General features: G+C 42.4%; 1 protein-coding gene across 6 annotated transcripts in view; it reads right to left on the bottom strand.

The window, feature by feature from the left end:
• Positions 1 to 3,094: 3,094 nt before the first annotated feature.
• The window catches only part of LOC127008262 (adenosylhomocysteinase-like 1), a 187,760-nt gene continuing 177,410 nt past the window's right edge, over positions 3,095 to 13,444 (bottom strand). For all 6 annotated transcript variants that reach the window (XM_050880040.1, XM_050880036.1, XM_050880035.1 and 3 more), the window contains 5 exons: positions 12,509 to 12,674; positions 9,017 to 9,184; positions 8,571 to 8,649; positions 7,408 to 7,528; positions 3,095 to 6,945 (listed from right to left, as the gene is read on the bottom strand). In XM_050880040.1, the coding sequence (XP_050735997.1) occupies positions 6,939 to 6,945; positions 7,408 to 7,528; positions 8,571 to 8,649; positions 9,017 to 9,184; positions 12,509 to 12,674 (541 nt within the window). In that variant the 3' untranslated portion in view covers positions 3,095 to 6,938. The remainder of the gene's footprint in view (positions 6,946 to 7,407; positions 7,529 to 8,570; positions 8,650 to 9,016; positions 9,185 to 12,508; positions 12,675 to 13,444) is intronic.

Consider the following 13,444-nt stretch of genomic DNA (forward strand, 5'->3'; position numbering starts at 1 on the left):
CTTTTCTTCCTTCTCCTCCTCTTAGATTTAAGATCATATATTAGCCAATTAGTTATAGTTAATCAACCAGGATGGTCTGTTTGTACTATCCAGAATTAAAAGTAACCATGACCTTTTAATTATATAAACTTCTAGAGGCAACAACTATTCCTACGTCATCTTAAAACACTCATCAGCTAGTCATTTATTATTTTTTTACCTGGAAGTGGAAAGTATACAAATATATCAGCCAACTTACCTATTTTTTCCCGTGCCAAGGCGTCTGCAGCAGGGAAGGAGGAAGGGGGGGAGGGAATAATAACACACAAGCTCTTTCTACAAACTAATATATATTTCTGTAAGTGTAACCAACAATCTAAACAAGCCTACGTAGCGGTTATCATTGCGAGCCACTGACTGACACGGCTTCGAATCACCAAGCGAGACGGGACTTTGTGAACGGACAGAACAAGCCACTCACCGAATTGACCTTCAGTAGATAGTTCGCTAGTTTGCTTGTTTGAGCCCACCAGTCTAATTTCGGTAAAGGGGGTGATGAAAAAAAGGTAGAGGGGGATAGATATGGCTGCTTGTCCCCTCTACCCTTCTTTCCCTTCGTCCCTACTCATGTTACTTACTGCATCCTCTCCTCTTTCCCCTCTTCTTCCTTCTCCTTCTACTTTTCTTCCTTCTCCTCCTCCTCATTCTCTTCTTCCTTCTCCTCCTCCTCCTCCTCCTCCTTTACTTCCTTCTTCTCCTCTTCTTCCTCCTCCTCCTCTTCTTCCTTTTCCTCCTCCTTCTCTTCCTTCTCCTCTTCTTCCTTCTCCTCCTCCTAGATGTAATAAGTCTAAACATGTAGCCCATTCATTATCTACACGAGTATTAGCATTCATTGAAGTGTGTGTGTGTTTGTGACTACCTTCTTTCCCTTCCAAGACAGCCACATTGATTAACCTGTCTGTCACGTGGGAGGAGAACCAACACTTGCCTCTGTCCTGCCGCTGATCCTTGAGTATGTGTGTGTGTGTGTGTGTGTGTGTGTGCGCGCGGTCACAGCCTCCTTTGAGAATTTTTTTTTTTCTTCTTGTGGTGGGAATAACACCCATTGTGTGCTTAATGTTAAAGATGAGAGGTTTTAATGAAGTGTGAAGCGACTATACTAATAATATTGTGCGATTTGTTTTGTGCATCATTAGTTCTCTCTCTCTCTCTCATACACACACACACACACAGCTGCAGTAGTTTTTTTTATGGACATTAGTAGAGATTATATAAGTAAAGATGATACTATTTTTCAGTAATTTATTTCTTGATTTTATTTATTTATCTATTATCATTAATTTTTTTTTTTTTTAAATAGTTCCTCAATGAGTATCTCGGCTGAGTGTCCAGGAAGGAGCCAGCCTCTGCCTTGCAGATTATCTGCAACACAAACTTTTTGAGTCTTGGTGACAATTGTCTGGTTGGTGGCCGAGGAAGCGGCGGCGGTGATGCTCTGAGTTATTTTAGTGTAATCACCAAAGAGTTGTTCTAAGCACCATTAACTTTCATGGACTCTTCTTTGATAATCTATTCATTTTACAAATCTCACTTTCCTCGGCCTGTCAGGAGTCCACCACAGGCTCAAGGGCCAATGTGACGGAGATGAGCACTGAGGCCGTGAGCAGCTTTAGCATGGGCCTCCAACTTTACTTTTACTTCAAGAGCGCTTGACACGGAGGCCGGGCAGCACTTAGACAATTATTTGGTAATGACACAACAATATCTGGAGATATCAACAACAAGAACAGAGTGTATATGTCCCAACAATGACAATGGAAATGCTGCTTTTTCTCAATAAAAGGCTCAGTGATTATAGTCTCACCGTCTCAGAGTGCCGGCAAAGGAGCCATTACGGCCAGACACACACACCTCTTGAAGATAACTTTCTAGACTCCACAGACAGCCATGCAAGCAATATTTATTTATGCCAGTGCTGATTGTAGTCTTCTCGAGGCACAAAATGGGGTAATATTTTGTGGTCCTACGATGTATCTGCCACGGTGTTCATAGTTATTAGATTTTCTTAAAACTTTGTGTGCCAATAGAAACATGACTTCACTAACCAGAGGCATCAAGTAGTTGTTTTCACTTTTTTTCTAAACAATGGCCATGAATTGAGCTCCAAGCTGAAGAGGTAAAGCCACAGAGAAGTTTGGAGTTGCCGCGACTACCGAGAACACCTCCACTTGATGGCCGTGCATACAAGGCTTCTGTGAGGGGCGGCCCGTCAGGGTGTGGTGCCTAGCATGAGTTGACAACTGTGAGGTAGAGTTGCCTAATTGATGAAAAAATAAGCTAGAATATAGTGAAAAATCTCAATATCTCCTTAAAATTACCCCCAAAAATGGTAGTATCTGTTATGTGGTTAGATTAAATGTGGCTGTGAGTAGAAGACTGTCTATGGATGGAAATTAGAATCTCTCCATTTAGCTACAAAGTCCCTAAATTTACAACCCTAGTGAGGCGCTTCCCAGCCACACAGTGCAGTGATGACCCTGAGAACTGTGAGCCGTTTGTGTTTCCTCCATCCTGGCTTAAAATAACGGATAGTTCCTCCCCCTACTCCTCTCTGTCTTGTGAGGAGGAGGTCATTTTGCAAGACTGTCTTCTCAACCACTGCTTTGCCACACCACTGCAAGGTTCCCTCCAGTCTCTGAGAGTTTCATTATTTGTTCTTTCAATACATGGCACATTGATAACCAGTTTAGGCTTTTTTATGTATGTTTTTATATACAATACATAAGGAGTAGGCACTGAGGGTGTTGCTGGAGGGGATGTCCTTCATCTGTGTATCCAAAGCATGTTGTTTGTCTGCCACGATGGTCTGCCGTGTCACAGATGGTGTACGAGGGATGCAGTGTTCATTTTGTGTGTTTGTCTGTCAATCTGTTCACTCTTTCCTGAATAGCACCTGTCTGTGTGGCTGGGAAGGACTGGAATGAATGTAAAATGTCATGTCATGTGAGTTTGCTGCTGTTATTAATTTTGCAATGAAAAAAAAAGGGAAAAAAATATTCATGCCAATAAAGGATACACAAATAAGTCTTGGAGATTGGAAGAATGAAAAAGAGAGTTGAAGGATAGAACTTTTTACTATGTAAGATTAACATAAAAAGTAATGTCATTAATTAATGGAATTGATGGTTAAAAAGAAGTAATATTAAATAATAAATCTTAAAAGACATTATTAACAGATTCATAATTAACAATGCAGTGAAATCAACATTATACTGAGACAAAAAGAAAAGCTGTGAGACTTTACAGCAGTCGCCTCCAAATGAACGGAGGCGAGAAACTCATTGTGGGAAAGCAATGATGGAGAACGTGAACCAAAGTTGTAATAATTGAAGGAAACTGTTATGTTCCACTTTCTATAGTCCTTTAAAGGCTGCATGTACACAATACTGCACACAACTGACTGACTCACAGCCGACTCAGACACTAGACAATGATTGGTGGCCATGAGGTTACCGCTAGTTCTCACCACAATGCACGTCACTGTGACCCACAAATATTACTCCTGATGTAACAATATAAATTAAATAATACATACGTCTAAGTCATAAGAAAAAACTGCTGTTGATATTAACCTAAAAATTTCAAGTTCCTGGTATTATCATTATTTTATACAGTGTTGTTATGTCCCACTACGTAATCAGGCGAATCTGTGAATCATATTTTTAAAAGTTCCGAGAAAATATTACATCATGACCAAATAACTTAACTCTGAATTGGAACACTTTTAAGAGTAACCGAAAATATTATGTTGACACCTTACCGACAATGTGAATCAGAATATCCGGTTAAAAATAATACTAAAAGACACAAAATATATATAAGTAAAGTAACATTAATCAAAAGGCCAACACCTCTGCTGACCTCACAACCCCAAAAAACAAAGCATGAAAAATAAACTCTTACAAAGAAAAGTTACGATACAAAAATATTCTTCACGTACAAGGAAAAAAGTTTTATTTGTAGCGTTTCTGAGTGACAAAGGAAAGAGGTGATTGGAGGAAAGACTCACCAACCACACGGCCCGGCGAGCTCCGGTGAGGTCAACAAAGGTCAGGTCACGTCACCCTCAAGGTCCTCGATCGTTGTCTCGGAACCCAATTTTCAGGTGACTCGGTAAATCTTGAAACCTCATTACCTTGGCGTTTCAGCCCATTACTCCTTTACTTAACACTTAACATACGTAGCTTTGTGGAAAGAAAGAATTAATAGTCTTAAAATAGAGGTTACAGCAAGTCCATTCATCCCGGCCCAAGACAGCTACTTTACGCTTACATCCTGAGACTTTCCCGGCAAATTGTGTGACCAAAAAAACTCATGCGTCTTCTACATGGGATGATGCGTTTGTGTGTGTGTGTGTGTGTGTGTTGGGGGGGGGGAGAATTTGCATGTGAGTGTATGTGCATATGTGTGTGTGGGTGTATGCATGTGTTTTTGTATGTATTTTGTGTGTATTTTGGCAAAAGAACACGTTACTAAGAGCACATTAACTAGAAGGGAAGGCATCTGTATCCACATCACATCCATCACTCACCCAGTTTGTCGGGAAAGCGTTACGTAAACAAGCATAAAGTCAACCAGGCCAGACGTGAACTTCCTGTAGCAGTAGCAGTAGTAGTAGTAGTAATAGTATTCCCTAGTGCTGACCTTGCCTAGCGGCCAGCCTCAGCTATCTAGAGGCTCCGCAGCCCTTCCCCGGAGGGACGCCACAGCCTACTGGAGTAAAGCACTGCATGTATACACTACAAAACTAAGACTATTTATTCCGTTATGTATTATTCACCATCGGCGTCTTTCGCTCGGGCAGTCTAGAGATGGCAATGATAGGTGTCAGGTTCTTCAAGGAAACTGAATATATAATACCGCTGAGTCTGTGGTGCTGTTGGTCTTTGTTTACATTATGTTTTGTCTGTACAGCTTTTGGCAATGATGAGTGTTTGGCTCTTCAAGGAAAGCTCATGTATAAAACCGTTGATTCCGTGGTGCTGTTGGTCTTTCTTTACGTTAAGTTTTGTCCGTACAGCTCTTGGCAATAAGTGTTTGGCTCTTCAAGGAAAACTCATGTATAAAACCGTTGATTCCATGGTGCTGTTGGTCTGGTTTTACTCTTATGTTTTGTCTGTACAGCTCTTGGTAATGAGAACTGTCTGGTTCTTTGACGTGACCTAATGTAAAATACCTTTGATTCCATGGTCCTGTTGGTCTTTGTTTACTGTTTTGTCTGTACAGCTTTTGGCAATGATAAATGTCTGGTTCTTTGACGTAAAACTAACGTAGAAGCCCGGTGATTTCATTGATTTCCTTCTCGGCTTTTAATTTTGTCCTGTAGTTCTCGTCTTATCAACTCAACAGCCACCCTCGGAAAGCTTCAAAACACACCAGTGAAAACTCTATCCGTCTGCCCCGTGAAGCGAATAATGACCGGCATTACCTCAAGTTGGAAAAAGAAACGGACGAGGGAAATTAAAAAAAAGGGAGGATCATCTATTGAGCTATTTGTCCCCTTCAACATCACATCCACTCAACGCAAGACACTCGTTTATATGTACGTGGCCTGCCTCAGTGGTTCCTATATGCGGACATTTTATAACACATTCATTCGTAACAGCAGCGGCCGGTCACACACGACATGGTGGTGGTGGTGGTGGCAGCAGCAGTGACAGTCTTGGATATATCGTAGGAAGAGACGGCTTGAACGGAGGACCAGCGGCTATGGCTTAAGGACGTAGCTTGGCAGTATCTTGGGTTCATGTGGTCCAGAAGGATAAAAAATAAAACGCCGACTTCCGGTACTCTATGTTGTGTCCGAGGCCTGAGCTGCGTCGCCCTCGTCCTGTCTCAGTTGTCTTATTGCTCGGAAAGTCTGCCAAAGGTGGGCTCACGCAGCTCAGACGACCCCGGAGCCGCGTCACCGCCCGCCGCCACACACTCCCCACTGATTGCGACGGCGCTTAGAAAATATACCTAGTGTACCATTTTTTGTTTTGTTTTTGAGGCATTAAATTCTTCTGCTGGCCTGTCCAGTGTGTGGTATCCATGATTACAGGCGCTCAGGCTAAGAAAGGAAAAATATATATCTAATCTCTCAACCTAACAGTTCTTTGAAATATATTAAATTTTGGGGAAACAGGAATAGATATATTCTTCTATGGCCTGCTTAAAAGATCTCCCACAGTAAAAGTCTTATAAATCAACAGTTATCGCATCGGTAGCGTTGCATATAAACAAACCCCAATTGAGAACGATGAAAGTCTTTGTAGCAATTTATCTTTTAATATACAACAAGACCCTGAGTGAAAGCCATAAAACTTTGCAACAGGTGACTCTGGTAAGAGACGTGAGGCCTCCATGACGATGATGTAGAACTGAAGGTTGTTGTGGCGATTAATTTTGTTGCGAGAAACTGTGAAAAATATATATAGTGAATTTTAAGTCCTTTCCCACTTCCCTCCCCGCCCTCCCTGACCCGCCCACCCCGAAAAATCGCAGCCACCAGCCGTCCAGCTGCGTGGTCGGTTCAACAGACAGGACCGCAACCATCCATAACTCACACTTAGGCAAGCTAGACAAGAGAAAAATATAATATATATATATCATAAGTATAATGTCTCCTAACAACAACGCCCGCACCACCCACCCAAGATTTATGTATGTACAACTATATACTCTTTTATTTTTTTAGCTTTTTTTGTTTTGTCTTTTTTTGAAAGAGATTCTGAAGGAGGGAGGGAAGAAGAGGTGTGGAGGTTGGTTGTCTTACGAGCTGCTCTTGTCTCTCCTCTGCCGGTTGTCTCTGTACGCATGCAGTTTGCCTCCCCTCTTCCCTTCCTCATCATCTGTCTCTTCTTTCTTCTTCTCTTTCTTCTTCTCCACCTCCTTCTTTATGCACCTTCAAGGCTCAATCAATACCTGGAAAAGAATCAATTACATCATCAATATTTGCTAGACTTTCAGGCAGGAATCTTTGCAAAACAGACCAACCATGTACTCGTTTCAAAGTCAAATTTGCTGAACTATTTCTTTAAGGGGAGATGACTGCAATTACTTAAAGAGTGACATTAATTTTTAGTTAGATACACAATTTTCTCTCTTTCTCTCTTCCCCCAATTTGGTCTTTCTCTCTATTTTTCTTCCTCCAATACTATTTCTCTTCTTTCTCCATTCTCTTCCTAGACCACTGGAATTTAGTCCTTCTTTGTCTCTCTCTTCTCCTTCCCTCTCTTCGCTAATCGCCTTATACCATACCATCATTTCTCCATCCTTACACCCGCTCTCCCCCCCCCCCCCATACCAGTACGAAACACCTGCTAATCGCCTTATACCATACCATCATTTTTCCACCCTTACACCCACTCCCTCCCCCAGCCGTACCTGTAGTAGTTAGGCTTGAAGGGCCCGGCCTTGTTGAGCCCCATGTACTTGGCCTGGTCATCAGTGAGCTCCGTCAGGTGAGCATCAAAGGTGGGCAGGTGCAAGCTGGCCACGTACTCATCTGTGTGTGGAGAAGGGTGTGAGAGGGGATGAGGAGATGAATAAGCAAAGGGAAGGAGATGAAGTGAATGAAAAGGATGAAGGAAAGGAGTAGGGAGATGGGAAGAGACAAAAAGAGATGAAGGAAGGTGAGATGGGATGGTGAACCAGTGAAGAATACTGACAGGAGTGGAGATGAGGAGATGAATAAGCAAAGGAGAGGAGATAAAGTGAATGAAAAGGATGAAGGAAATGGGAAGGGAGATGGGAAGAGAGAGGGCAGAGACAAAAAGGGACAGAGGAAGGTGAGAGGAGATGGTGAAAGAGAGGCAGAGACAAAAAGAGACGCAGGAAGGTGAGATGTGACGGTGAACAGATGAAGAATACTGACAGGAGTGGAGATGAGGAGATGAATAAGCAGAGGAGAGGAGATGAAGTGAGTGAAAAGGATGACGGAAATGGGAAGGGAGGTGGGAAGAGAGAGGGCAGAGACAAAAAGGGACAGAGGAAGGTGAGATGTGACGGTGAACAGGTGAAAAATATTGACACCACTGAAAAGAAAAAAATCCTACACTTAGAGACTAGAGCCAATTCAAGGGGCTATTACACGGGGCAAATTTTCCGTGGATCTTCAGTCAAACCACAATTTCCGCTGGCGTGGTTCTCATATTTCCGTGGTTTTTTTATGTGTCCACGATCTTCCAAAGCTACGGTACATTTCACCGAAGGACGACGGTATTACTCACCATCATCAGCAGCAGCAATAACAAGAAACAAATGAGAACCACGCCAGCGGAAATCGTGGTTTGACTGAAGATCCACGGAAAATTTGCCCAGTGTAATAGCCCCTTAACTGTGTCCACAAGATATAGTCTCCACAGATATTAATATGGTCTGCACAATAATAGATACCAATAAATAAGTAAGTAAAAATAAGTAAAAAGTATGAGTACAAAGCATAAATATAATACAGGTATAAATAAGTATAAAGTATTGGTAAAAGTGTAAAGTGTAAGCATGAAAATAAGTGTAGGTCGGTATAACATGGGAGTGTATATTCTTACCCATCTTCTTGGGCAGAAGGTACACGTCAGATTTGTAGCGGCCGGCGGGAGCATTGAAGAGCTCGATGAGGGCCAGCGCCTGTGAAGAGAAAGTGTGTTAGTCTCCAGCATCAGTGGACTTACTTGTGACCTCTTTTTTTCCTGTATAAAAACACACGAGTTAACCCCTTGACTGTGGATTCCCTACAAGAAGACATCACTAAGCTACAGGAATGGAGCAAAAAGTGGCTGCTACAATTCAATGAAGAAAAATGTAAAGTCCTGCACCTTGGGAGGGAATATCCAGCATACCAATACCACACGGGAAACACTCCACTATCCACCACAGAGGCAGAGAAAGACCTGGGAGTGTATGTTACCAGGCTACCAGTGAAAGCCAAATCCGTGCCAATCGCAGCGGACGGGTTAATAAATAAAGCCTACTTTAGCCTAGCCTGTCCCTTTACCTGTGTGCACGAGGTGATGGAGACAACGAAGGACGGGACAGAGGAGCAGGACAGGTTGACGAGCCGTCCCTCCGCCAGCAGGATGATCCTCTTGCCGTCGGGCCACAAGACATGGTCCACCTGGGAGCGGACCTTCTCCCACGTCAGGTCTGGGGTCCGCAGGGAGTTCTGAGGGAGTGGAAGGAGTCGGGTGAGTTAGGCGGAGTGTTGGAAGGTCGGGGGGTGGATTAGGGTGAGGGTAAGTGGTAAGTAGGAGGTGGGTGTGAGTTAGGCAGAGTGGTGGGAGAAAGAGGTTGTGAAATGATAAAAAAGATAAGAAGTAATACTATGAAGTTGGGAAGTAGGGAGGCGGATGACGACAGAATTGTAGGAGTGCAAGAAAGAATGGACAGTGGTAAGTGGTGGTGGTGGTTGTGGGTGTAAGTGGGATAAAAAAATAGGCTGGTAGGTGGGTGTGAGTGGGGCAATGTAAGTGGTGTTAGTGAGCAGTGAAAATTAATGTATGTACGGTGGAGTCAACAAGATCAAAAGAAATGTTATATTACTGAAGGGAAACAAGAGATAGTACAACAGAGAGGAAGTATGTTGTGTTTCATTCAGGGTATATCTCTCAAGACATACTGAAACAACACAAGAAAAGGAATACAATAATGAAGGGTTTAATGAAGGAAAGGCTGAATGAATGTAGATATGGAGGCGGGACTGTTAGATTATAGCTCGGACCCGGTAGACAACAAATAGGTAAATACACTATGCCACGAGTATGCAGTCAAAGTATTAATAACCATTCCGTGAGTTAAGTACAAAATGCAACTGTTGGGATGTCAGTTTTTATTCCCTGCCGATGACCACTCAGTGACGGTCTTTTTATCACAGTTAGTGCCAAGTGCCACCAATAACACAACCCTGGAAAGTGGAAACATTATGTAAATTTAAAAACGAAGGGTCCAAATATCCTGTATAGTACCTTAGGAAGAGATGATATAAAAGATTAGATATTGCAGAGAACCGTAACACAGACCATCTCATCACCACGGATGCCAAACACCACACTGATACACAACCTCATCACAAGTCACCACACACCATCTTCATTACCACACCCACCACACTGACACACGCCACCTTAGCACGATACACTGCTACACTATCATTCCACCTGGTTAGCATTTAGCGTATGGACTCGTGTAAAAGTCAGCCACACGTACGCAAAAACTGACCCCTCTACTAATGACCTTAACCTGGTAGCAGCGGGGATCATGTTTCTTAATGGTCCCTCCAAGCAAGAAAATGAGAAAAAATCACCCCTCACACAAATCATTTCAGGATATATATCAAAGCATATGTGATCAGATTATGTATCATCTTTTTGGGGGGGTTTATATCATGGCACAAATTTGGCCCGTCGCTGCTACACGGTAAAGCCACAAATTTGGCCCGTCGCTGCTACTGGGTTAAGAATGCCTAAAATAGCTAGACTTCCACACGAGTCTAAACAATAGGTCATCAATTCATCAATCCACTACCACATTGCAGTCCTTCCTTCCCTTCAGGCCTGGAATAAAAGGGAACATACAAAACATAAGCCAAAAAATGTGGAATGAGTTAAATGAAACCTTGTAAATGTGTGAGTGAGTGAGTGGTTTTGAGCCGTCTGTTAGGAGTGTTATGTGGGAACGGTCAGGCAGAGGTGGGTGTGATTACTTTGGTCTTCTTCATCTTCTTGAGTTGTAGGTCTTCAGTGTGGAGGGAAGCCTGTTGTGTGGGGGAGAGCAAAGTTAACGTCAAGCAAGCGGTGTGGCGATGGTGACAGAATAGGTGGGGCTGTTTGTCTCTCTCTACATCTATTAGTTCATTAACCCGGTAGCTGCGGGGATCGTGTTTTGTAAAGGCCCCTCTAAGCAAGAAAAACGAGAAAAAATCATCCCTCACACAAACCATTTCAAAATATATATCAGAGCATTTGTGATCAGTTTATGCATCATCTATTTTTGGGGGGTTTATATGATGGCACAAATTTGGCCCGTCGCTGCAACCGGGTAAAGGATTGTATATTTGTCTCTGTAGAAGTTGACTTTTTTAATCAATTCTTTATGCAAGGTTTATAAGGCTGGATTTGACATGGATATTGCTATTTTTAAGCTGTTCATCGTTTACATTATTTATTTATTTATTTATCTTTGTCTTTTATGGTGGAGGAGACAGCTCAAGGAAAAAATAACGAATAAAATACATGGATGGGGCTTTAATTTCATTCCTTCGTCAAGCATACCATATTTTTTTCTGTAAGTCAACTTCTGCACGAGTCTGTACAAAAAAGCAAGACCAAAGAGGGAAAGAATGACAAGAAGTGACAGACGTAAGAAGGGAATGGCAGACCTAGCGTAATAATGTACAAAGGAACACAATGAAAGAGAAAAAAAAATCATTGAAAAAAAAGGATAGTTGCTGAATGTAGGCATCAACTATATTTGTTATCTGAACTGTGGCAAAGGGAAGGTGGACTATGGTTGCTGTGTGGAGAGATAGGTGGAGTGCAGCAAAATGTGGTGTCTGTGTAGAAGCATTTTCATTGTTACTGCAAAGAATTCCCTCACTAAAGCAGTTTGTACAATGGCACGAAGAGGAGGGGGCTCAAATGGAGTCTTCTTTGTGTCTGAGCAATGTGTAATTTACAGAGATGAAATATTATGTACATCTATGTATAAAAATTGGGCTATGTATAAGTTGGGCTGCTGTATATATTTGCATTACATACATACACACATACATACACACACAGGGAAGGGAAGATGCTTGAGAGACATAACGAAATATAGCTTCCCGCAAAGAAATATAGAGGTTTGGAAAAGACTAAGTGAGGATGTAGTATCGGCAAGGAGTGTGCAAAGCTTTAAGGAAAAGTTGGATAAATGTAGATACGGAGACGGGACCACACGAGCGTAAAGCCCAGGCCCTGTAAAACTATAACTAGGTAATACATCTAGGTAAACAAACACACACACACACACACACAGAACTGACTCAAATCCTGCATACAAAAACTAAGTATATACACACACATACAGTCACACAAACGACCACCAACAAAAATCTACACAAACACACTAACAAACACACACACCAAAAAAAAAAAAAAACACCCTCGCCATCATCACTTACCCCATCAGTCTCGGTGTTGAAGATGATGGTGAAGTTCACACACACACACACAAATAAACGAACACACAGCACCATCACAACACACCACGACAACATGCCACCACCAACATCACCACATACCACATCAATCTCAGCGTTGAAGTGTCATATGATGCTGACAGGATTATAGACTTTTCGATATAGAGAGAAATGAGAACGGTAATAAGGAACAATAAATCACGCTGGACGGAAGTGACTAGTGGTCCGAAACATACAATCTGCAGGCTACCTCAACACATTACCAGTCTCACAACATCACAACCAAATACCACCACCACCACCACTACATACCACATCAATCTCGGTGTTGGAGTGCCCCATGTTGCAGACGATGGCGCCGTTCTTCATCTTGTCCATGTGGTCGCGCGTCACCACATTCTTGTTGCCCGTCGCTGTCACCAGGATGTCCACCTGACGGATCACCTCGGACAGCTTCATCACCCGGAACCCATCCATGCTGCGGGGGAAGGATGGGGTGAGTGGGGGCGTGAAGGGGAGTGAAGGGAGGTGAGAGGGTATGTCGGGAGGTGTGAGGGTATGTGGGTAGCTATGAGGTACGTTAGTGTGGAGTCATGTGGGTGTGAGGTTGTGTGGTATTTATGAGGTTATGTGGGTAAGAATGAGGGTATGTGGGTATCTATGAGGTTAGGTATGTTAGTGTGGAGTTATGTGGGTATGAGGTTGAGGTATTTATGAGGTTATGTGGGTAAGCATGAGGGTATTTATTTATTTATTTATTTATTTTTTTACAGCTAAAGAAACAACTCAAGGGCAACAAAAAAAGGTGTAAAATAAATAAATAAATAAATAAAAGCCCGCTAATCGCTGTTCCCACAAAGATAAACATAATGAGCGGCCAAAAGAGAGATCAATTTCGGGAGATCGAGGTGTCTTGACGTGGGTAGGTATTTTTTTTTTTTACTAAGGAGACAGCTCAAGGGCACAAAAAAAGGAAACAATAATAAAAAAAATCCACTACTCGCTGCTCCCAAAAAGAATCCAAAGAGGTGGCCGAAAGAGGGGTCAATTTCTGGAGGTATGAAGATATGCGAGTAAGTATGAGGTGTTGTGTGTATGTGTGGAGTTCTATAGATAAATTTGGGGTTGTTAAGGAAGATATGAGATTCTGTGTATGAGGTTATGAAGTTATGGCAGCGGGCTTTTTTTTTTCATTATTTTTTTTTTTTTTACGCCCTTGCACTGTCTCCTCTGCTGTAAAAAAAATAA

Source organism: Eriocheir sinensis, chromosome 37 (assembly GCF_024679095.1).
Source record: "Eriocheir sinensis breed Jianghai 21 chromosome 37, ASM2467909v1, whole genome shotgun sequence".
NCBI lineage: Eukaryota > Metazoa > Arthropoda > Malacostraca > Decapoda > Varunidae > Eriocheir > Eriocheir sinensis.